Source organism: Solanum pennellii, chromosome 10, assembly GCF_001406875.1.
Source record: "Solanum pennellii chromosome 10, SPENNV200".
Taxonomy (NCBI): Eukaryota; Viridiplantae; Streptophyta; class Magnoliopsida; order Solanales; family Solanaceae; genus Solanum; species Solanum pennellii.
The window spans coordinates 43,810,773-43,837,225 of NC_028646.1; the positions used below are offsets into that span (position 1 = coordinate 43,810,773).

General features: G+C 33.3%; 1 protein-coding gene and 1 pseudogene across 3 annotated transcripts; one reads left to right on the top strand and one right to left on the bottom strand.

Moving 5' to 3' along the window:
* The first annotated feature begins 12,892 nt into the window (after nt 1-12,892).
* LOC114074343 lies at nt 12,893-13,697 on the top strand (annotated as a pseudogene).
* Nucleotides 13,698-15,328: 1,631 nt separating this feature from the next.
* LOC107002354 (adoMet-dependent rRNA methyltransferase spb1-like) lies at nt 15,329-21,507 on the bottom strand. 3 transcript variants are annotated; one of them, XM_015200333.2, is made up of 12 exons: nt 20,939-21,507; nt 20,466-20,513; nt 20,235-20,390; nt 20,089-20,135; nt 19,575-19,725; nt 19,424-19,485; nt 19,080-19,266; nt 18,226-18,315; nt 17,029-17,168; nt 16,826-16,943; nt 16,438-16,648; nt 15,329-15,874 (listed from the first exon to the last, which is right to left on the bottom strand). In XM_015200333.2, exons 1-12 carry the CDS (start codon nt 21,410-21,412, stop codon nt 15,645-15,647), a joined length of 1,914 nt encoding a protein of 637 aa, XP_015055819.1. In that variant the 5' UTR covers nt 21,413-21,507; the 3' UTR covers nt 15,329-15,644. The 3 variants fall into 3 exon arrangements, with proteins under 3 accessions (XP_015055819.1, XP_027768150.1, XP_027768149.1); XM_027912349.1 differs by having other exon boundaries at nt 15,329-15,796; nt 16,360-16,648; nt 20,939-21,506; XM_027912348.1 differs by having other exon boundaries at nt 15,732-16,648; nt 20,939-21,503.
* Between the last annotated feature and the right edge of the window lie 4,946 nt (nt 21,508-26,453).

A 26,453-nucleotide genomic window follows, 5' to 3' on the forward strand; every position in this document is an offset into this window, starting at 1 on the left:
AATGAGGATCGGAGTGTCACGTTCCGACACCAGGATAGTATATGAGGAGCGGAGTGTCACGTACCGACACGAGGGGAATAAAGATAATGAATCTTGAAAGATGATAATATATTGAATCTAATGAACCTAATTCCCAAATAAGTATGATGAGGAGGCGTGAGTCCTCATTGATGTGTTTGGTGTTGTAACCAAGGGTTATGGTAACTGTAAATGCTGCATGCTAAGGATATTAGTTGATTTATGATATTTATCTGATATATACTGTTTTCTATTTTGAGTTGGCCGATGATATCTACTCAGTACCCGTGTTTTGTACTGACCCCTACTTTTATGTTTTCTTCTTGTTATTTGTGGAGTGCAGCAAACGTGCCGTCGTCTTCAACTCAACAGTAATTCAAGCCAGTCTTACTGCATCGGAAATTCAGGGTGAGCTAATGCTTCTAGCTTGGACTGGATCTTCTTCTTCAAGTCTTGATGCCTTGAACTTCCGGCATGGACTAGCTTCTTATGTATTTTTAGCTTTTAGAATACTCTTAGTTTAGTCATTTGAATCGTAGATGTTCTTGTGGTGATGACTTCCAGATTTTGGGGAATAATAGATGTTGAATTTTAAAAGTTATTGAATTGGTTTTTATTAATGAGTTTAAGTCTTCCGCATTACTTTCTGTTGATATTATATTGAAATGTTAAGGTTTAGATTGGTTGGTTCGCTCACATAGGAGGGAAAGTGTGGGTGCCAGTCGCGACCCGTTTTGGGTCGTGACAAATAGTCCCTCTCAACGTTATGATGAAGATTATTATAATTTACTAACCATTTTAGAATAACTACAAAACAAGCTTTGTTAGTACAAATAATATGTTAATAATTCAACTAGTAAATGTTTAGATAAAGAAAAATAAAGAGGTGTAAAAGTTACCAACAATAATAATCCAATCAATATGTATATGTGATATGACTCAATAAAACAAGATCATAAAGAACAATTTCTTTACAAATTGTTAACTTACAAAACTAATTTTACTTTTTAAATATATAAGTGATCAAATTAAAAGTTTGCTAAAAGTAAAAGCAATTTGTTGGACTCATATGATTTTGTGGTAAGAAAATTAACGATGCATAATCAAAAGTAAAATATAAAATAAATTTTATAGTAATTTACCTTGAGAGAAAAATAAACACAACTATTTTGAACTTCTTTATATTTTCTTTGCTTCAATCCTTCAATAGTAGAACAATCGTGCTGATAATGTTTTGTAAAACTAAACCAAATTAACAATATAAAGATGAAGATAAGATTAATATAAGACAAGAGGAACAATATGAGATAACTTTCTTTCTTTCAAGTATTCACCCAATCTTCAAGTATATACAATATGAACCCTTATGCCTCTATTTATAGTGTAACATAGAGGCATACAAAAGGCTAGTCATAAACATAACATTAACATGAATATAATAAGGAGGTTATGAAAGTGAAAGGTTACAAGAATAATGGTTATAAAGGTGGAGGTTATGGAGGTTATGATCATCTTCATATGAGGAAAATAGTGGAGATAATGGGTGAGTAACTTCTTGGTTTAGTAGACATCCACATATTGTTTTATAACATTCTTTGATTTTAAATTAGTTTAAACAATTGAAATACATAATCTATTTTAATTTCCTTTAATATTTAGTTATATTAAACTTATTTTAGCATGATTTAGTACTTTTAAATTATGATCATTTTCATTATGACTTGTTAATTTGCAATATTATATATACATATATATATATATATATATATATATATATAAATATATATATTAGTGTCATCAATCATATCATTGTTTGTGTTATATTCTTAATAAACACCTTAGATAGTTGTATTTTTGGTAGAACTGAAGAAATATTTGAATTACAAGTAAATTATATGTTTTTATGAATACTTTAGCGAAAAAACCGAAAACGCGAAAAACAAAAAAAAAAGTTTTATTGGTTTGGTTATAGATTTAAAATTCGACACAAATGGTGTGGTTTGATATTTGAAAAATCCGAACCAACCCAACCATGTCCACCCCTAATTGATAGTGTATTTTTTTTTGATAGTTGCATTTCTCTTTTTTAACAATATTTTAGTTTCAATTTTTCACGTAGCATATTTAATTTTATAAAATTAAAAAATACTTTAATATATTTGACATGACTTTAATTTAAAACATAATTAAAAAGCTTTGATTATCCAATCATCATTAAGACTTACTATTATAAGTTTTAAACAACTAATCCAAACAACTAAAATAGATGACTACTAAAATAAGGGTTGGAGGAATATTTTTTCTTTAGTTTACATTGTTTAGACAATTAAAATTAATAAATTTTATTTGGATTTTACTTTAATATTTAGTGATGTAGCTAATATTTATTAGATTCGTTTTAGAATGATTTAATACTTTAAAATTATGATCATTTTCATATGACTAATTATTTGTAATATTCGTTTTTATGTGATTTCATTATTATTTTTGTTGAATACTTTAATGTCATCACTCATCTCATATATTGTTTTGTTTTCTTAAAGAATACCTTAGATGTTTACATTTTTATAGGACTAAAGATATATTTAAACACTAATTTATTATATGTTTGTATCATGTATAAATACTTTTATATTGGATTGAATTTTAAATGCAACCTTTTGATATAAAATATAATTTGAGGTTCAAACAATAATTTTCATTACCATAACAAAATTTCATGAAAAACAATATTATAAGAAATCACAAAAATAATTATTTGTAAAAGCCAAGGGTATGTTTGTCCGTCAACACTATATGGTCAGTAGAATGAAGATGTAAAATAAGTAGTTTCTTGCCAAAAGCAATAATTGATAGTGTGATTTTTTCGATAGTTGCATTTCTCTTTTTAACAATTTTAAATTTCATTTTTTCACATGACAATTGAGCATGATTAATGTTATAAAATTAAAAAAAAATATTTTAATATATTTGACATGACTTTAATTTAAGCCATAATTAAAAATATTAGGCCTCATTTGTTTCCATTAAGATTAAGAGATCTGAATCTGAATACACATTTGAATATTAAGATATGCAATAAGATTTGTGTGTTTTGATTTGAATACACATCCGAATATTAAGAGATTGTCTCTAAATCTGAACACTAAATAATTAATGCTATTTGTTTTCAATATATGAATGTGGAAGTGAAATTGAACATTATATTAATACAATATTATAAAATTTTCATTCCAACAAAATATATCACTTTTGATTAAAAAAAGTGTTAAAAGTTTTAATAATCATGATTTGGAGTACTGTTTTTTCATTCAAAAATCTTGATAAACAAAATACACCAAAAATATTATTGCAACCAGTGTTCTTGACACACTACAATACAAGAAAATTATTAATATAAAAATAAATCTTTGAAAGGATTTATAAAGACTTACCAGTTGGGAAAAGATGGCGTTTGATTGAAAAAAGTGAGAAAGACGTTTTTAGTTATGAGATAAAAAGGCACGCCTAAAGCATAGAAGTTATGATTTATTATTTGATAATTTATCAAATGAGTCTAAATGTTGTTAAGAGCCTCATTCAATCTGATTCGTTCAGACATCTTCAGACCCATTAAGAGATTTCTTAAAAAATAAAACAAATAAACTTAATGGGTTGAATATGACTTATTCAAATTCAGACCTAAAAATCAAGCATACTTTATGGACCAAATTTGAATGATTAAGATTCATACCTGCATTAAGTGCAAACAAATGAGGTCTTAACTTATAAGTTTTAAACAACGAATTCAAACACTTGCTCTAATACACTTACCCTTTAGAACTCAACCAAAACTACTAAAATAGATGGCAAGTAAAGATTATTACTACTAAAATAAGGGATGGGTGAATATTTGTTCTTTAGTTTACATTGCTTAGATAATTAAAATATATAATTTAATTTGGATTTTTCTTTTTAGTGATGTAGCTAATATTTATTAGATTCATTTTAGAATGATTTAGTATTTTTAAATTATGATCATTTTCATTATGATTGATTAATTTGTAATATTCGCTTGATGTGATTTCATTATTATTTTTGTTGTATACTTAAATATCGTCACTCATCTCATATATTCTGTTATTTTCTTAAAAATACCTTAGACATTTGCATTTTGATATATATGTTTGTATCATGTATTAGTGGTGTACATGATCGGGTTGGTTTGGGTTTTTCAAATATCAAATCAAACCATTTGTATAAAAAATGTAAATTTATGAACAAAACCAAACTAATAAAATTCAAATTTTTTGATTTTTTCAACCTCGGGTTGGTTCGAATTTTTCAAAAACCAAACCATTTTATCGAATTTTTAAATTTATAAATCAAGCCAAATAATAAACCTTGAATTTTTTCAGTTTTTTGGATTTTTCAGTAATGTTTGCATACTAACATATAATTAATTTGTGCTTCACTTTAGTCCAACAAAAATTCAATTATCTAATACGTTTCTTACAAAAATAACACAAAATATGAGATGAGTATTGATGACACAAAATTATTCAATTAAAAATAATAATGAAATCGTCATATAAAATAAATATTGTAAAATCATAATGAAAATATTCATAATTTAAAAGTATAAAATCATGCTAAAATAAGTTAAATAAGTATTAGTTACATTACTAAATATTTAAGGAAAATTAAAATTAGACTATGTATTTTAATTATCTAAACCGATGTAAAACTAAAGAACAAATATTCAATATTATTGTCATTCTTAGTGTTAAATTGATTTTCTTTTTGTATTAGGATTAATTTGATTTTGATTTAAGTTTTATTATAATTATCAACATCTATAAACCAAAATCATTATTGAACTATTCTGAATTCTAAGTTTTAAAGTTGAAATAATAAATTAAAAGATAAAACTACGAAATACTATAAGAAAATTTAAAAATTATATCAAAATAAATATTTGTATGTATAAAATAAATTTTAAAATGACATATATAATGTCGGCTTGGTTTAGTTTCAGGTTGGTTTTTTTAGTTAAACCAAACTATCCAAATATAGTCACATTTTTTTTTCTAAAACACAAACCAAGTCAAACCAAACCGCTAGTCGGGGTGTTTTTCGGGTTGACTTGATTTGGGTTTAATTTGGTTTTCGATTCGGTTTTGTATACCCCTATTATATCATGTATGAATACTTTATCAGAAATATCAGAAAAACTCAAAAAAATAATTGAGGTTGAAAAATTCAAGTTTTATTAATTTTATTTTAAAGTTTGACACAAATAATTTAATTAAATATTTGAAAAATGAAAATCCATATATCCATGTGCAGCCCTACAAAACAATATAGATAAACATGTATGTTTTCATGTTATCTCTATTACTTTTTAATTTTGTTTGTAGATACATTTTAGGACACACATATGTTAAGAGTGACTCCCTCCTTTACTCCACTTTGGGATATACTGCATTTAGTCCGTGACCGTGAGAGAGGAGCATGTAAATGTCTGAAAAATAATAGGGTTGTTTGCAAGATTCTCCAATTATTTCAACTTTTGTTTTTTTTGGTCTTCATGCTTTTAATATAGTCTAAAAATTATAAATAGATGTGAAGTTGTAAACTAAAGGAATATGATACCTGATTAATATGATTTAATCTATTTATGTATGAATAAAGTAGTGAATAGCCATTATAGTCTTAATGAGTTATCAATTTACCCAATAAATCAATATTTTTCAGCGATATTTCTCTTTTTCTAATATATATATATTATATATATATATATGAATCACACGAGTGAACAGTTAAAACTTTGTAGTCACAAATTAGGGGAAAACAAATTTACATGCCCGTGATGTTGATTAAATTTTTTGAGTTAATACCTCAGATGGTCACTCAACTATACATTCTTCTCTCAGAAAGTCACTCAACTTTCAATTTTCACTCAAAAGTCACTCAACTATGCACTTCTTTCTGAGAAAGTCACTCAACTTTGATTTTTAACTCAAAAGTCACTCAACTATCCACTCTTTCCTCAGAAAGTCACTCAACTATCCACTCTTTCCTCAGAAAGTCACTCAATCTATTAAATTATTTTTTTAACTAAAATTTATTGATATTAATTATTTATATAACAAACCAAATATTTTAAAAAATAAATTAAATCATTTAGTGATCCACCCACCTAACCCGACCCATTAAAAAATATAATATGACCCATTTTATTTTATCTTTAATCCTAAATTAATCCCTCTCTTTAAACCTTGAATTAGGATTAAAGACAAAAAAAAATGGGTTATATCATGTTTTTTAATAGGTCGGGTTACGTGGGTTGATCACTAAATGGTTTAAATGGTATTTTTATTTTTTAAAAATTTTGATTTGTTATATAAATAATTAATATCAACAAATTTTAGTTTAAAAAAAAAATTTAATAGATTGAGTGACTTTCTGAGGAAAGAGTGGATAGTTGAGTGACTTTTGAGTTAAAATTCAAAGTTGAGTGACTTTCTGAGAAAGAAGTGCATAGTTGAGTGACTTTTGAGTGAAAATTGAAAGTTGAGTGACTTTCTGAGAGAATAATGCATAGTTGAGTGACCGTATGAGGTATTAACTCAATTTTTTTTGAAGTAAAGGGCTTGTTAACTTTCCATATTTATGGAAAATCATATTAGACTTTTTACATCATAATTTTGATTTTTGGGTCACATAAATTTCGTTAAAAGTGAAAAAAAAAGATTTTAAATGATAACAGGATAACTTGCTAATTTCATACCAAAAAGAAGAATTTCAAGTTTTAGTCAAATGAATTAAAACTAAGAACTCACTCACCTAGTCATAATAGTTTGTATTAGCGGTGTACATCATCAGGTCGATTCGGATTTTTCAAATATCATATCAAATCATTTATGTAAGATTTTTAAATTTATAAATCAAAACAAACTAATAAAAATTATTTTTTTTTCAAATTTTTCAACCTCGGGTTGGTTCAGGTTTTTCAAATACCAAATGAAATCATTGTGTCGAATTTTTATAATTATGAATCAAACCAAACTAAAACTTCGGATTTTTCTAGATTATTGGATTTTTCGGTAAAATTTGCATACAAACATATAATTAACTTATGCTCAAAATATTTCTTTAGTCCAACCAAAATGCAATTAATTAAGGTGTTACCTAAAAAATGACACAAATATGAGATGAGTATTGATGACAGAAAAATTTTCAATAAAAAATAATAATAAAATCATCATATAAAATAAATATTGTAAAGTTATAATGATAAAATAATCATAATTTAAAAGTACTAAACCATGCTAAAATAAGTTTAAATAAGTACAAGTACATTACTAAATATATAAGAAAAATTAAAATTAGACTATGTATTTTAATATCTAAAACAATGTAAACTAAAGAACAAATACTCAATATATTATTGTCATTCTTAGTGTTGAATTGATTTTTTTCTTTTGCATTAGTATTAATTTGATTTTGATTTAAGTTTTATTATAATTATCAACATGTATGAACTATAATCTTTATTCAACCAATCCGAATTCTAAGTTTTAAACTTGAAATAATATATTAAAAAAGATAATTACTATAAAATAGTATAAGAAATATTTTAAAATGATATCAAAGTAAACATTTTTATGTAAATTAAAGTTTTAAAATTAAATATATAATGTCGGGTTGGTTTGGTCTCGGGTTGATTTTTTTTAGTTAAAACCAAAATCAACCCAAATATAGTCGATTTTTTTTTTCAATACCAAACCAAGTAATAACAGATAGTATTAAATAAATAGTATAAAATAATATTAGTATTTACTGTGTACTAATCCTAGTCCTATTAGGATTAGTACTCCTTAATCCTAGTCCTATTAGAATTAGTACTCCTTCCTATATCTCCTATATATATCTCCCATGTATTCCCTTATTAGGTTAACACTTTAATACAATCAATATTCCTTCATGGTATCAAGAGCCAGAAAACCTAGATCTTCTTTTCTGTAGGTTTTTTTCTCTCTTTAGAGCACCGATCGTTTCCTCTCTTCTCTTGGGCGGCGGCATCCATGACAACCGAGGTGGATCCTCTCGATTCACTTCCTTCTGGCGTTAAACTCCTTCTCAGGCATCTTCATGCCCTGATTCCCGAAAAATTATCAGACATAAATTACCCTACATGGAAAATCACCGTTCTTACAGCCCTTGAGGCCAATTACCTTCTCAAATACGTCGATGGAAGCACAGAACCGCCGCCGGCAGTCATCACCGCCACGGACAAATCAGAAAAAACCAATTCGGCCCATGCCGCCTGGAAAGCCGTGGATGGCCAGATCCGATCATGTTTGATTGCGGTCATCTCTCCCACGGTTCAGAAACACGTCCGATCCTACACAACTGCTTCAGCCCTGTGGACGGCCCTCGCAACACGCTATGCATCAATTTCCCACTCTCATATTTTTCAATTGCGTGATCGTCTCCACACAATTACCAAAGGCACGAAAACTATGGCGGAGTATTTAGACGAGGTCTCCACCATCATCACAGCCCTCGACACCGTGAACGAAATCATTCCCGAAAAAGATCTCGTCATGTGCGTCGTTCGGGGGCTCCCATCAGCTTACTCCTCCATTAAACAGGCGGTTCGCATCAGTCCAACGCCCGTTGACCTGGCTACTCTCTCCTCGTGGCTAAAAAGTGAAGAAATCAACGTGGATCTGGAGAGCAAACTTCTTCTCCGAGAAGCCGCTGTTATGGAGCCGGCCACCGCCCTCACCGCAAGCCAGAACTATCGCGGGGGGCGTGGTGGCGGCCGGCAGGGGAGCCGCGGCGGCTACGGCAGAAACAGCGGAGGCCGCGGGCGCGGCGGTCGGCAGGGCAGTCGTCCTCCGTACGACGGTCAGCAGCACGACAGCAACAACAGCCTGCACTCCTTCGGCAGCGGCGGGCAGTCATCTTCCAGCGGCGGGCAGGGCACTTACGAGCGGGATCGTCCAACTTGTCAAATCTGTCAGAAAACAGGACACACCGCTGTTCGTTGCTGGTTTCGGTATGAGGAGAGCCGAAATAGTGATAACCGTGCCAATTATGCATCTCAAGCCGGCCCTTCCTCTGAATGGCTGTTGGATACTGGGGCCAACATGCACGTTACTTCTGATCTATCCAAGCTTAACGCTCCAAATCCATATCATGGCTCCAATGGTATTACTGTTGGCAACGGTGAGTCCCTTAATATTTCTCACACTGGCACGGGTACCATTAAAACCCCCACCGCTATCTTTCACCTAGGTAACCTTACCCACGTCCCTTCTATTAAATCCAATCTCCTTTCAGTTCACCAATTCACAAAAGACAATAATTGCTCACTCTTGTTCACCTCTAATGATTTTCAGATCCTAGACAATACTACCAAGAGGGTGATTTTTCAGGGCCCCTGTGAGCATGGTCTGTACGTTCTTCCTGGCACAAGTTCGTCTGCCCACCCAGTTTCAGAAAGCGTTCCTGTGGCTCCGGTGGCTCTTTCGGCTGATGGCCACAGTCTGTTGTGGCACAGTCGTCTGGGTCACCCGTCTACTCAAATAATAAATTCTTTAATGTCTCAATTAGGTTTTTCTTCCATTCATGTAAACAATTGTGACTCCTGTTCAATTGCTAAATCTCATAAATTACCTTTTACTTTATCTGAGAAGCGTACAACTGCACCTTTTCAACTTATTCATTCTGACCTATGGGGTCCTACTGCTGTTCCTTCATTTGCTGGTTTTCGCTATTATATTTGTTTTGTGGATGATTTTACAAAATACACTTGGTTGTACCCACTAAAACACAAATCACAGGCATACACCACCTTTGTCACTTTTGAAAAAATGGTCAAAACACAATTCAATTCTCATGTTAAACTTTTTCGAAGTGACAATGGAAAGGAATATGTCAATAACATCTTTGGCCAGTTTCTGCAATCCCTGGGAATTATACATCAAACCTCCTGTCCATACACTCCCGAACAGAATGGGGTGGCTGAGCGTAAGCATCGCCATCTCATTGAAACGGTGGTTACTCTTCTACATCAATCTCATCTCCCTGTCTCCTTTTGGGTAGAAGCTCTAGCCACCGCAAACTACCTCATTAACAGAATGCCCAGTCACACTCTCTCCAACAAATCACCCTATCAACTCCTTTACCAAGAACTTCCCAATTATACCAACCTCCGCGTCTTTGGGTGTCTTGCCTACCCTTGGCTACGCCTTCATATTACTCACAAATTACAACCCCGATCCCGTCCTTGTATTTTTTTGGGCTATCATCCTACCTCCAAGGGTTATCGCTGTCTTGACCCACAAACTCATAAAGTCTACATATCTCGTCATGTCAAATTTGTCGAAAATGAGTTTCCCTACGAGTCTATTTCCTCCTCCACAAATACATCATTCATTGGCGTCCTTCCCCTTTTTCCAACATACTCACAGGGTCCCTCACCACCTTCCCCCACACCTCCACCCACTACCCAACCACCCCTCATCACCCCTTCGACCGTCACCCACAATACACCCGCAACCACCACCCACACTCACAACCAACCCGAACCACCCCATACCCACAACATCTCCAGCCCGATCCGTTTTGGGTCCTTCCCGGCCACCCCCGAATCACCACCGCCCGTGCCACCCCCCAATACTCATCCCATGTTAACCCGTGGCAAAGCCGGTATCTTTAAACCCAAAACCTTTCAGGCTACCATACTACCAAATACACCCCTTCCCGATAGTGAACCAACAACCTACTCTGTTGCCTCAAAAAATGCTTATTGGCGTCATGCTATGGATGACGAGTTTAAGGCTTTGACTGATCAGAAAACTTGGGTTCTTGTACCTAAGCCCCATGGGCGGCACCCAGTGGGCTGTAAATGGGTGTACAAAATTAAACACAATGCAGATGGCAGTATTTCCAGGTACAAGGCTCGTTTGGTTGCTAAAGGCTACAATCAGGAGTATGGGCTTGATTACTCCGAGACATTCAGTCCTGTTATTCGGCAGGAAACCATTCGCCTGGTACTGTCACTCGCCGTGCGCAACAATTGGCTCATCAATCAGTTGGATGTTTCCAATGCTTTTCTTCATGGCATGCTTGATGAAACTATCTACATGACGCAACCACCGGGCTATGTTGATCCCCGCTTCCCTCAACATGTTTGCAAACTCCAGAAGTCTCTGTATGGGCTCAAGCAAGCCCCCCGTGCTTGGTACACACGTCTGAAAACGTTCCTCCAGGGACTCGGCTTCACGTGTTGCGTACACGACACGAGTCTGTTTACTCGACATTCAGCACACGGTACAGTCATTCTTCTTGTCTATGTAGATGATATCATTATTACAGGCTCTACTGCAGCTCTCATTCAGGATGTCACTCGAGCTATGCATACTACCTTCAAAATGAAGGACCTTGGCCCGTTACATTATTTTCTGGGAATGGAGGTTTCTCGGACAGGCAGCGGCTTGTTTCTTCATCAGTCAAAATATGCTCGAGATCTGTTGCAGAAAGCTGGACTGGAAAAATGCACCAGTCAACCAACACCGATGGCAGTCTCTTCGTCTACGAATGGAGCCGACACCCCCTTTGCCGATATCACCCACTTCCGCAGCCTCATTGGGGCTCTACAGTATCTGGCCATTACCCGTCCTGACATCCAGTTTGCTGTCAACCGAGTTGCTCAGCGCATGCATCAACCAAGTGAACATGATTACCATTGTCTAAAACGCATTCTCAGGTACATTTTTGGCACTCTTGGTCGTGGTTTACTCATTCGACCCGGGGACTTGGAGCTTCGGGGTTTCTCAGATTCAGATTGGGCGAATGATAAAAATGACAGAAAATCTACATCGGGGTTTCTCGTTTTTTTGGGGCCGAACCTGATCTCCTGGTGTACAAAAAAACAACCCAAGGTCTCTCGGTCCTCGACTGAAGCTGAATACCGCGCCCTTGCTCTTCTTGCTGCTGAGACCATGTGGGTCACATATATTCTTCGCGAACTCCGCGCCACTCACACTGTTCCTGCTCTCTATTGTGACAACAAATCAACCATCTGTGTGGCCAAGAATTCCGTCCTACACACCAGAATGAAGCATGTTGATACCGATTGTCTCTTTGTTCGCGATGAAGTTCAGGCCGGCACCATGACTGTGGAGTATGTACCCACTGAAGAACAACCGGCTGATATTCTCACCAAACCTCTCCCAAGCCGACAGCACGATTACCTCAGTTCCAAGCTTCCGTTCGCTTCCGCTCAGCTCAGCTTGAGGGGGGATAATAACAGATAGTATTAAATAAATAGTATAAAATAATATTAGTATTTACTGTGTACTAATCCTAGTCCTATTAGGATTAGTACTCCTTAATCCTAGTCCTATTAGGATTAGTACTCCTTCCTGTATCTCCTATATATATCTCCCATGTATTCCCTTATTAAAATAACATTTAATACAATCAATATTCCTTCACCAAGTCAAACCAAACCACTAGTCAGGTTTTTTTTTTGTTTGACTCGATTTGCTATTTAAGTCGATTTTCAGTTCTCGATTCAATTTTGTACACCCCTAGTTTGTATAATCAACGTAGATACTAGTGTCTATATTTTTGACAGATATACAATAATTATACTAGTTAAAATCTATAAGAAAAAGAAAAGATTACAATTAATTACGAAATCTTAATGAGGGATAGTTTAGGTATAGATTCGTATTCTCGATAGTTTATTTTTTATATTAAAAAGAAAAAAAAAGATAGTTTAAATGTGTTTTTGACAACTAAGTCTAACTTGTGTCGTTTCTTACCCATTCTGCTTTTTGATATCTTGGGATAGCTAAGTTTTGGGTATAAAATGGGCTCACAAGTTCAATTGAACACTTGTATATCTTCTGAGAATACTACAAAAACTATTACTTTGCTATTGTGTTTGCAATATTTCAAAAGAAGATCAAATGGCTGCTAATAATGATCTTATAACGAGGTTCCCCTTCCTTCAACTTGTGATCGGAAGGACATGCATAATTTGCCTAGAGAATTTCAACTTAAGAGACTATTAAGAAAATGGCACCAAAAGAGCCATTACCTTCATCCATGGTTGTCATGGACACCCTGCCCACTTGCGGTGCTTTTTGGACTGGATTATTCATGCGGAACAAGAATACGACGTTGCTTGTCAACATTTGATCGACACTGTTGTGTTACCAAACAACATGAGTGGTCAAGAAGCTGCAAACCTCTTTCAAGAGCGACTCAGTAATCTTCGTCATGTCAATCCCATATGTTCAACATGCGCAACGCCGCTTGTAGTAAACGAGTACATTCACCTTACTGCCATGGCTCCTCCTCCTTCTCATTTGATTCCCTCTGCCCAACATCTCCCATTGGCCCCGTATGACATACCCTTGGAGCTGCATGTTACACTTCTAAATTACCGTTCTGGTTGTTGCAACTACCCTCACTTGCCTCGAGAGTGGTTCGTCATTACACAGCCGTGTCGTTACACCTTGCACACGCGTTGTTACCTCAACCTGCTCATGGGGAACATGTCACGGAGGAATGTTCGTCGCCTACTCAACCCTGACAACATAGTTCGGTGCCCAACCTGCGATGTTGTGGTTGAGGAGGTCCACCCCAACTGCGTCAGAGCTTATGATTAGGGTTTGACACTGGTGTTGTTGTATGTCGTAAAATGAATAATGTCTGTGTCCCTTTGCTATGCGTGGGATATAGATATGTGTCTATCATTTATTTTCACTGAGCTTATGATTAGGGTTTGACACTGGTGTTGTTGTATGTCGTAAAATGAATAATGTATGTGTCCCTTTGCTATGCGTGGGATATATATATGTGTCTATCATTTATTTTCACTAGTGTTGTGTGTTTATGATTTCTTTTAGGTGTTGTACTGTTGCATTTGCTTTTGTGGAGTTGTAATTGAACTTTAGTTGTGAAACTGGTTAGAGTATCACATTCATTTGCATAAAAGCTTAAGTCATATGCGGCCCCCTAAAGTTGTCTGCATAATTCATTTAAGCACCTTAACTAAGGTTTGTACCTATTAAACACTTTAATTATTCAAAATTGTGTCTATTGAGCACAAAATGCTGACGTGGCTAAATAAGTGTATCTCACAGCCTAGTAGCGCGTGAATATATTCCTAATCTATTTAAAAATAAACTTTACTCTTTTTTTTATCCTAATCAGCATTAATTAATACAACTCAAAGTATTTTTTTATTTAAAATAATATTTTTGACCAAAAAGAAAGCAACCCCACCCATCCCCACCCCTGTAGGCTGTACCAATTGTCTTCTTCTTCACCCTATTTCTGCACTCTGTTTTTTTTTTTCTTTCATTTTTATTTTTCACTCTTCATAAATTGAATTTGTTAAAAGAACTTGCAACAAGAAACAAATAGGACATCAAAACTATTGTAGCAATATTTGTTCTCTTTATTGATTTTGAAATAATTTATCAATATAATTTATCTACGTAGATTTTTTTTCCATAAAGAATCTTAACAATCACTCCATTAATATATTATACTTCATAATTTATTTCACTATTTGCATTAGACATGATTTCAAAAAGATTAATCTTTTCAAAGGAATAGAAAATGAGAAGTAATTGATGATGATGATGAAGAAGATAAGGCAAATGATTAGGTTGACGAACTTGGAGGAGGGGGTGGGGGAGATTTTCTTTTTTCTTCTTTTTGTTGTTGCCGGAGGAATGGAATTTGTTGTTGGAATCATAACAATGGCTGGTGAAGGGAAGAAGAAGAAAGGTGGGTGGGTTGGGTTTGTGTGGGAATGGGGGTTTTCTTTTTTCTCCTTTTTGCTAATTAATTTTTAGGATTATTAATGTTTGGAGTTTTTATTTTCATTTTTAAAAAAATAATCAAATATTCATTAGATGGGGCCCATGTGCCACATACTGCAATTTTATTGGTTACTTTTTAAAAATAGTGTGCGTGAGTTACACACACAACATTTTAAAAGTTTATTATTATTTTGTATTTAATAGGTACATATTCGTTAATATTAGAGTGTCTAATAGGTAGTAGCCTTAGTTGAGGTGTTTAACTGAATTATGAGGACAACTTTAGGGGGCCGCAGATGACTTAAGCCTTTGCATAAATGTGTCTACGCTTATTATGTTAGTTAATGTTTCTGTGGAAAAAATTAACTTAACTGCTAGCATTATATTCTCGTTTCGTAATCTATTTTTGTTTCTCGTTTAACATATGCATTATTTTATATATATTCGAGAAGAAAAGTAAATACATCTTTGCTAACCAAAAGACACAAGCAAATTCGATTCAAAGCAAACAATAAAATTACATATTCTTTCAGCTACATAGCAAATATGCTTCATATGAATGTCAGAATAACTCATTACCTACTAAACACCTTATAAAATTAATAACTCATTCATTACCTTCTAAACACACACATATATAAAAACCACACTTGGGCATTTAACCCATTACCCCTACTAAACACCTTACAATAATATCTGCAAGTCGATGTGGCTTTGCATAAAATAACTAATTTAACTTATGTCCGGTAAGATAAGTTTTGTGTTCCCATTCTTGCCTGATGCTTAAGGTTTTCGATCTCGTCCTCCCTTCTTCAGGCCTTGCTTGCTCATTCCATGCCTTCTTGCATCTTTCTTCATTCGTCGATCAACAAGAACTTTCCCCCTGCCAACCTTCACCTGAACACCCTTCTCAGATGATGGGACTTGGAGCAAACCATCCATTCTTTTCTTTGACAGGATTGGAGCAAGCAATTCGCCAGTTGTCTGTGACTTAGATATTGGGGTGACTTCATCTACTACTAGCATTTCATCACCCCAATCATTCTACTCTTTGAGCGATCAGATACATCTGCTTGGTCTGATATCGAGTTAGCTTTCTTCCGAATCTTTTCCAGCTTTCTCTGAGCAGCCCTTTTCTTTCGTGCTTTGGCTTCTGCTACCTTCTTTGCAGGACGGGCATTGATTTCTTTAAACTGAGCTCTCATTGCAGCAATCTCCTCTTTCGTCACCGGCATTATCAGCTGTCGATGCTTCTTCTCCTCGTCAACAAACCACTTTGGCAACCCCTCGTCATCAAACATATACTTGTTGTAACCATCATCCATCATCGCCTCTCTCTGCTTTTTCAAAATCAATTTCTTTGCTACAGACAATATTTCAGCCTTTCGGTCGATATCAACACCTGATTCATCAGATGACGAATCACTTGAATATGTAGGTGGTACAGGAACAATCTCAAAATCATTTGGTGTCTCAGATGATGGGACTTGGAGCAAACCATCCATTCTTTTCTTTGACAGGATTGGAGCAAGCAATTCGCCAGTTGTCTGTGACTTAGATATTGGGGTGACTTCATCTACTACTAGCATTTCATCTTCGCTGTGATACTTGTCCAACATCTCTTGCTCTTCTGGCTCAACAAAAACATCTTGAGTAAACCACGTTTTTACAACCTCCTCTTGAGATGGAGCGGTTTCTAGAGGTATGATCAGAGGATTCACTTGATCCTCTCCCTTATCACCGTCAGAGTCTTGAGCAGAATGAGTCATACCATCTTCCTCACCACGCTAAACATAGAGATACAGAAAAAGTGAAATAAGGATACACTACATCTAGTTCTTATGGGTCAATTTTGAGCTAAATCCAATCATTGGTTCGCCTGATTAGGTTTTTTGCCCAAAATTTGACCCATCAATGAATAGATTTTCATTCTAGACTGTACACACAATTAAAAATTACTATACCTCCAAGAGGTTACAATCATCCAAGTAGGAAATTTTGGATCGCTTTGTTTTTCTTTCTCCTCGAGCCATATACCTTTTGACGTGGTCCTCAAGCAACCCCTCTATTTCATCGTCACGTCTGAAAATTTTAATGAACAAGTTCCCATAGTGGTACAAAGTCAAATAATCGGTTTTGATACAGTTCTAGTTAACTGTCTGGTTACCTTAAGCGATCTTCTTCGGAGTCCAAATCGGTAGATGCATTCTCCGGGGCTTCCAGGTCATTTCCGTCTGCTTCGCTATTTACTTCAGCAGTTCCATCATCACATTCATTGTCATCAACAAGTACTACATCTCTCTTGCACTGAATTAAATGGGCCAGATACTCAGCTTAACAGGAAAGTAGTTTAAAAGAAAAAGTAAATGATGATTTAATTCATTTAGACCACTAAATGAAATATAGGCCAACATGTAAAAACAGGTCTGGTCTATTTGGATATAATGCATTAAAAACAATTTATTGTTCTGCTTTTTAGCAAGTTATAAATTTCATAAAGGGCAAAAAATATGCCCGTAAAAGAAGTACATAAAAAGGCAGAAACCTTACCAACAAAATGGTTTTATGAAAAAAAAAACATGCAGTATTATAGAACCTCATAATATGCTACACCTCAAGATCTTTCTCTACTCTGTAAAAATCTCTCATATTACTCCCTCTCCAAACAATCCACGTGAGTGCTAGCACACCAACATCTCATGCCCTGCTCCATTTTTAGAGAAAACGCAACTAAACATAGTTTCTTTCATAGTCCCGACATCACCCACCCAAGTACAGACCACCTCAGAATTTCCCAAAAGAAGAACGCTATCCCACAATGTAAAAAGGAGGTGATCTACATTATCCCACAAGTCTTTAAAGGTTCCTAAACCTCAAGTCCCACTGCACATCTCCCCTTGTAAACTCCACAATCGACCACTGCTAGCATCCCCGTTTGGTGTAAAATTATATACATGTTCAGACATGTCATTCTTAGGGCTCATTTGGTTGGAGAACAAGTTACCCCGGGATTATCTCAATGTGGGATAAAAATAACACAACAATCCCGGAAAAACTAATCCCGGGATAAGTTATCCCTCGATTATATTCCAAACAAACATGGAATAAACTCATCTAAAATTAATCTCGGGATGAGTTATCCCTCTTATCCCTTGTACCCAACAAACCCTTAATGTGTTGTTCCCACACCACCTATGTCCCCAAAAGCTCACCCTACTCCCATCACCAACCATGAATGAAATGTTTTCATAAACCTCTTCCACCCCCTTTAAACTCTTCCAAACCTATAAACACAAATGTCTCTGCTACGGGTGGATGATAAGGGTTATGAAGTAACAAACTATGCAGAGTGAAGTGGGCATACCTTGATCAATGTTAGAGAAAACAGCTCCGGATCAGCAAAACCATCTTCAGCAGCATCGGACTGCATCCGCAACACCTCACGTGCTTTGTCCTGCAGTTTAAAGAAGGAACGAGAAGTAAGCTAATGATAACAGCAGTTGGAACTATGTCACAAACAATGGTCAAAGTTTCAACATCTACATGACGAAGAACAAAAAGATTCAGAAACAAGAGTTCAAGCGGTAGCACCAATACAGAATATTGATTTAGAAAGGCAGAATAACGAAGGAGCCCAGGTCTGCTTCTTCCTTTTATTAAGATCAAAATGAAGCTGGGTAGGGGTAAGCAAAGCAACTAGAAGCCCTGGAAGACGAATTATTTGCATTCGAACAAAATGAGACCAAATAGACAGCAAAGGATAAAACAAAATCCATAGCTAATCAAGATATAGCTGATTAACAGAAGCAAAACGCAAACAATATTTTAGCTGAAAATAGCTCGGAATAAGTTCTCTTAGCAGTACACCAGATCCCACCACTTGACACTTGACAGTGATAAAAAGGCAACCGGAATACAGATTACAGCTGATCTGCGAAGTTGTCGGTTTGTGATTTGACAAGGTAAACTGGGCAGAAATATTGCTGACAAAGATGCTTAAGGGAGCAGTAAGAAGATAAACTGGAAAACATAAAACTAAATTCATTCAAAAGAACAAACAAAACATACAAGTATAATTTGCATTTCGGTTTTTTTGTTCTCTCTATGATTATCCTAAACCCAAGTATCACAATTCCTGGGTTGCATTCTGAACTTAAGAGTAGAAAATAGGATACCAACACAGAATTAGAAAGAGAAAGGTAAAACATATCCATTAACCTTGGCTTGTTTTTTAGCTAGAACCCTTTTTTCTCTTTTGGTCTTTCTCAATTCAGTTTCCTTCAACTCTTCTAGTTCTTTTACAAGTCTTGTATCTTCATCCTCTTCTCTCTCACATTCAATTTCTACTTTTGGATTACTAATGGTCTCTGAAGGAGCCAAAGCTTTCCTCATAAGCTTACGCCACCTACAAGTCAAAGGATATTCATGCAAAACTGATAAGAAAGATATCATGTACCCTCTCACTGACAGATAACAACCTAAACAGTTTACATCCCATTAACAGGTCTAAGACATGCTTTCAAATGCAAACACCAAAATCTAAGACGTTTCTTGCTCCGTACTTTGAAAGATGTTTGAGATCTTGCTCCCCCAGAACGCGCAAGTCCTCACATAGTGTTCTAACCTGTGGTCCAAAATTGAACTGTAAGGCAACAGATGGAACAAAGAATGCTTCTGACAAATATAAAAAACACCATTCATCAGAGGTTATACCTCTTCTGTCGTCAGAGGATGATCTCTCATTGGCAAAGAAGCGGGATCATCAAACATTATCGAAGTAACTGAGCCAAGGCTCTCGATATCAGACCAAACAAAATCGGCAGCAGAGCAGACCTTCCTTAAGACTGTCTCCCCATCTTCATACCTGCAGCATTGGTTTTAGTAGTATACAAAATAGATATAGAAGAATATACTCTTTTAAATGCAGAACGGATAACAAGTAGAAGCTAGTTATAGGTTTAACGCAAATCATCAGATCAAAGTGAACTAGAATACACGAAAACCAAATAAAACAAGTCATTTAACTGTGACAAAAGACAAGAGTATGTCCTCTGACACAAGATGAAAATCCACTACTTCATCAGTTTTGACTCGGTTTTTAAGGCATCCAAGAGGTCTAATCATGAACAACATTTGTTTTCACAAACAGCCAATATGAAGTCTCTGGCATGGACAAAAGGTGAATGATGTGCATAAGCATAAAAAACATTATTGATAGATGATTTACCCATCCCGGTGTCTCTTCTGCTTCGTTGCTCTGAGAACATCGACCACCTATTCATACATACACATGGTCATTTCATTGAGCGTCTATACTGCAAGTGCCAATAAGAGGATAAAGAGAGAGAAAGTAGAAAAGCAAAATTTCGGTACCTTGAGAGGTTCTTTACCACCTTGAAAGAGGTGCTTTATATCAAGAAGGCGAGGGTCAATCTTAGCAGGGGCCTTATATTTGAAACCAATAACATATATCTCGGCAGATTCTGAACGACTTGCTAAAGGTTTTTCCACTTCAACTTTCTCAAAAAGCTGGCAATCAATCGCAAAGGTGATATAGTTCATTTGATCCATATAATCCGTAAAAATAAATATTGAAGGAAATACCTGTCTTAGACAGTAAAGAACCGCAGTATAGTCTTGAGATCTAAAAACCTAAAAGTAGATAGAAAATCAGTAGGCTTGGTTTGTATGTTTTACGCATCAAAATGAATGGAATAACAGTAGGAAGATCAACAAGAAAACATTAACTTTATATGAACAGCTTAGAGGGAAAGGCAACACAAATTAAAAATAATAATATAATACTACAAATTATTTCTTTAGAATCAGAATAATATATACTAACAAACAGTATTGAGAAGATAAAAATAAAAAAACAAGTTGTGTAATAAAGCTTACCTCCATCAATCCCCAAACACACACACATATATATATATATTAAAATAAGAGTTGGAAAGTTGCAAGGATAAGTACATATATTAAAATAATTAAGACTAGTGAAGTACCAACAAAACAAATAAAAAGTAACAACTTTTATGACAACAACATACATATAAATGTGATAGTCAAACACATACCTTGGTAACAAAAGTGCCATTAGGAAGCAAAAATTGAGCAGCAAGCTTAACAGAATCAATGACGAGAGAATTCTGCATGGTAGCTTCCATAGCCCAAGCACCACCCATATTAGGAGAGCCATCATGAAGGATCAAATCAAACCCACTACAACCTTTTTGAGCAATTATTCTTTTAAGGGTGGATTTGCATTTTGCAGTAGTAATATCTTCCTGTAGAGAAATTGCACCGGCAATTGGTCTGATTGGATCAATATCAACGCCAATAACAAGGCTGCCGACGGGTACTTTTTTGACAACGACTTGCAACCAACCTCCGGGAGCAGCACAAAGATCGAGAACCGATTGAGATGAAGTAAGAAAGGAGAATTTGGAATTTAGTTGCATCAGCTTGAATGCAGCCCTTGAACGGTATCTCGATTCTTTTGCTAAGTGGTAATACTTATCTCGTCGATCTCTCCCTTTCAATTTCCCCATGTCCTTGCCTTCTTCGACTTGCTGGTGGAGTTCACTTCGCTGGTAAGCTTTTACCTTTGCTAGGGTTTATTTATCGTCACTTTCACAAAACTCTTTATTGGACCGGTCTCATTAGAGGGAAAATGGGCTTCTCATAACCTTTTTTTTTTAGGATTTTTTTTTTTTTTTGCATATGTGTTATAAAAGTGTAAATTATGTATATAATATTCGGAAAAAGACCTAAAATATTCTTGAAGTATTGAAAATGATATAAAATTACCCTCTATCTATTTATTGGATCCAAAAGGTCTTTTTCATCCACTTATTGGCTCTAAAATACCCTTGTCATCCACTTTTGGGTTCAAAATTGACCACTTTTTTAATTGTTTTAAAATTAAACTCTTTAAATATTTTTAAAAATATTTGGCGTTCAACTATTGATTATAATTTTAATTTATAAACCAACCCACTTCCCACTCTTTACTAACTAAACCTCACTCAATTAATAATCCAATTTTAATATCAAAATCGTCATAAACACTACTAAAACACGATGAAATTATAGATTCCTTAAAATGGCATCCAAAATTATTCGAGTCCGAATTTAAGCTCCAATTAAGTTTAGGTTGAGACGCTTATTTAGGATGAGACTTTTGATAGGATTCTCTTTCAAGATTGAATTATAAATTTATGATTAAAGGTAAATAAGTAATACATCCCGAATTAATTCATGCACTTTTTAAAAATATAATTTTATAAATATTTATGATTTGTTTTAAAACCTTTAATATATTATTTTGAAAAAAAGTTACCTATGAAGTAACATCACATAATTGAGACGTAAGAATAATTAAGATGAACATAATCAGACTTTTAAGTTTATCGGTGATTTTTCTTTAGCCACTTGAATGTATGATAATTTACTTCTATAATTTTTAAAAACACTTAATTGGCAGTAGCTTGCATTGATAAGGTGACAGGTTTATTAAGAGGAATTTAATTATTAATGGGTGGGTAATTGATTGATTTATAAATTATACTAATAAGTTAAATTATAATAATGAGCACCACGTATTTTAAAAAATATTTAAATGGTTTAAATATAAAACCGTTAAATAAGTGGTCAATTTTGAACAAAAAGGTGGATGACAAGGGTATTTTGGACCCAATTGGTGGATGGGAAGGGTATTTTGGAGCCAATAGGTGGATGGAGGGTAATTTTGTACTATTTTAAATATTTTGAGGGTATTTTAGGCCCTTTTCCGTATAATATTTTATAAGTAATATTATCAAGTTATAGCATTAGAGTTTAAATTTCATTGTGTAGCATTTAATATCTGACTCTATAGCATTTTATTAATAATTATATTGTTAATTATAATTTATTAAAAAGAGTTGTTACTAACAATTAATTAAAAATTAAGGAGATGAAATAATAATGGATAATTAATGTAAATAATTAACACACTGACAACACAAAATATGAACTTTTGATATTTTATTAATTGTTACATTTAATGCAGGTAGCACGTTTTGAATATGTATAGTTGCACATTTTAGGGAGTTTAATTAAAGTTAAATATATGATTAATATGTTTTTAGGGATATTAAACATTTTCAAATTATCATCATTGCCTTAAATATCTCTAGTTAGTTAAAATGCTATTATTTTTTTGAATTAATTCCTTACAAAACCTCTACCAAATTTTAACAATTATTTTCAGATTTTCAAAATATTTTCAGATTGACATTTTCAAACATATTTGCATCAACGTTACAAGTAGTCTTCTTTTAAAATTTTCATGATTATTTTCAGATTGTCATCAACGTAGAAGTCATTTTTTCCCTAAAATTTCACGATTATTTTTATAGCTGAAACATTGTATGAATACTATATGAACATTTTATTTATGACAGTAAAGTTCAATGTATATATATAATGTATAAACATTGTATGAATTATGAATCCATATTGAACTTAGATATATGTAACAGAAAAAAATGATATATATGAACATTGTATGAATATTGTATGAACATTGTATGAATACTATATGAACATTTTATAAATGTCAGTATAGTTCAATGTATATTTATAATGTATGAACATTGTATGAATTATGAATGTCATATTAAATTTTAACATATGTAACAGAAACAAATGAAATATATATGACAATTTTTTACGAAATCAAACTTTATAAATGTCAATGAGAACAACTGCACTCAATCAATAAAACGTGTTTCTAACATTCAAAACAACATAATAACAAATGTAACATTCTTTGTTTTTGCACAGGATAATTTGAACATGTCTTACTATTGTATCCAACTTGACGGCATCTACTGCAAGTCATTTTTGTCCTTTTGAATTTCACGTTAGCAAACCCCTTCCATCGTTCAAGTTGTGGTCTACCCGTTTTTCTCTTTGGACCTGAATTATTACTTTTTATATACTATAAAATGCCATAGAAAAAAATCATATATACTATGCTATATTAAATTGACATTCAAATAAATTCATACACAAATCATACAAACTAAATACAAGAGTTCATACAAAAATCATACAATATTAATACATATTCGATGGACATTTAATTCAATTCATACAGAAATCATACAACTATATGTTACAGTTCATACACAATTTATACAATATTAATAAATATTCGATTTCAAAAAAAATGTATAACTTTTGAAAATACAAATCAATACTCATTTAGTATGAATAAGTCAATTCATACATCAAAATCAGAAAATAAAATATACAGTTGCAACACTTATTATAATAGTCAAAATTATAGGATATACAACATCAATACATATATTCATAGACATACATTAATACCACTTTGTATGCATCATTATCCATTTACTAAATTTCTGGGTATTGTTATGATTATAACTATGGCCTTGCATCCACCATGTCTTTGGTTAATAATGAAAAAGAGCAGCAGTTACTGAGTGGTTAATATATCACTTGTATATAGAAGGAAGAACAATTCGTTGCTAGCAGCCTTTCTCAAATTTTGCTTTTATAGGTACTATTCAGTGAAGTATGCTTTTAAAGCTAGATGTTGTTTGTATAATTTTTAAATTCAATCTTCCTTCGAAAAGATGACAATGGGACATACCAATATCAGAATATAAAATCCAAATCAGCAATAAGGCCCTTTACTTTACCCTTTTTTTGGCAATTTAATTATGTTAGCAAGTTGAGTCGTAGTATTGATTAAACTGTAATAGTAAAATGGTGAGATAATCTTGTGTGTATTTGCGACATTACCTTTGGTTTTAAGTTTTAAGATTCAATAGCCTCATCATCTCTCAGCCTAATCAGTTGGTCTACTTGATGAACACTAATTCCTTGTTAAGGAGCAACATTGTCATTAGTTTGTAATACCACTAATGGGGAAGATGATTGAGGCCGGATTGGGGTAAGATAAAAAAATAATTGCGTATTGGGAAGAGATGATGATTGAGGCAGGATTTTGGGAAAGATGAAAATATCTTGGCGCGTGATGGGGAGAGATGAAGTGTATGGGGGGAGATTGAGTGTGTATTGGTTGAGATGGGGGTGGGCAGTTATTGGGTAACCGTATAATAGGGAATTAATTAAAATCAAATCCCTATTATTTAGATTTTGTTTTGTTAAAAGGTAACTATATAATGTGAAGTTTAATTAATATTTAATTAATAATAATTTATTATTTATATTAAAAGCTTTAAAAGATAATTGATTAATCAGTAAAAGTTTGAAGAGTTTTGTTTATAAAAGGTAAGTGAATAAATGAAAGTAATTATTTAAATATATTAATTATTATTTAAATAATAAATTAAATTTTTTTAAATTAATATATTATTAATTGATATGCTATAACTTGATAATAATATGTTATAAGTAGTTTATTTTTAAAGAGTACGAATTAATTTTTTTAAATAATATATTATTAATTGATATGCTATATAACTTGATAATAATATGTTATAAGTAGTTTATTTTTAAAAAGTATGACTATAACTTAATATTTATCATCTTAAATGTGTGTGAGATGTTAATTTTATGTTATGAAATCATTGAACTAAGTGGATGATTCATTTATGGAAAAATAACTTAAATACACAATTATAAGTTTATTATTTTCTAATTTTCTCTATTTTTTTAAAAATTAGTTCAATTCTTTTTTTATTTTGTAATCATAATATTGTAGATACATAACATTCTCTCATACACACATTTCCCCTATTTCATGCCTATTTTTTCTCCACAAATACACTCAATTAACTGAATCCTTTTTATTCATAAATACACTCAATATTTATTTTGAATTTCAAATTATTACTCTCTTAATCAAACACGTTTCTTAACAACATAAATCTGCAATTTTTAATTTCAAAATTCAAATTGCACTTTCTGAAATCCTTATCGTACATCCGTCTATTCATTGATTCTTCTTTTTCTTATTACTCCATTCGAACTTAAAGTCAATTTTTTACTTTTATATTTACTCTTGGTCATCGTTATCTTCTCTCATATATATGGATTTTGTTACAAATCGAAGGATATATGATTCTGATGATGAAGATTGGGAAGAAAATAGAAAAAAATCTTTGCATGATCATTGATTTTGAGGAAGGAGTCAAACAAAGATATTCCGAAATTCTCTAAATCGAAAGTTGCAAAAATACCCACAAAAGTGAAAAATATCAGCAACCATTATTGTCAAACCCACATTGCTTAGGATATGTCTTTTTTATTCTTCCTTAAAATCATTTTGAAAGTTATAGTACGTTTGATACATATCGTTATAGTGTATTGTCACGACCCAAATCCGGGGCCGCGACTGGCACTCACAGTTTCCCTCCTATGTGAGCGAACCAACCAATCTAACCCTTATCATTTTAACATATATCAACAGAAAATAATGCGGAAGACTTAAACTCATTAAATAAAACAAATCAACATCTATTAATTCCCCAAAATCTGGAAGTCATCATCACAAGAACATCTATCTCAAATTACTAAACTAAGAATGTCTAAGAACAAAAATAACTAAAA

Bases quoted from the DNA above. Each gene is read 5' to 3' on its own strand.
- LOC107002354 (XM_027912348.1), bottom strand. From the start codon at position 21,412: ATGGGGAAATTGAAAGGGAGAGATCGACGAGATAAGTATTACCACTTA. The intron at 19,726-20,088 runs GTAAATCATCTA...CCAATGCTGCAG, and splicing joins CAGAAGAGACACCGGGATGG to GTATGAAGATGGGGAGACAG. The intron at 19,486-19,574 runs GTATAACCTCTG...TTTGGACCACAG, and splicing joins ATCCTCTGACGACAGAAGAG to GTTAGAACACTATGTGAGGA.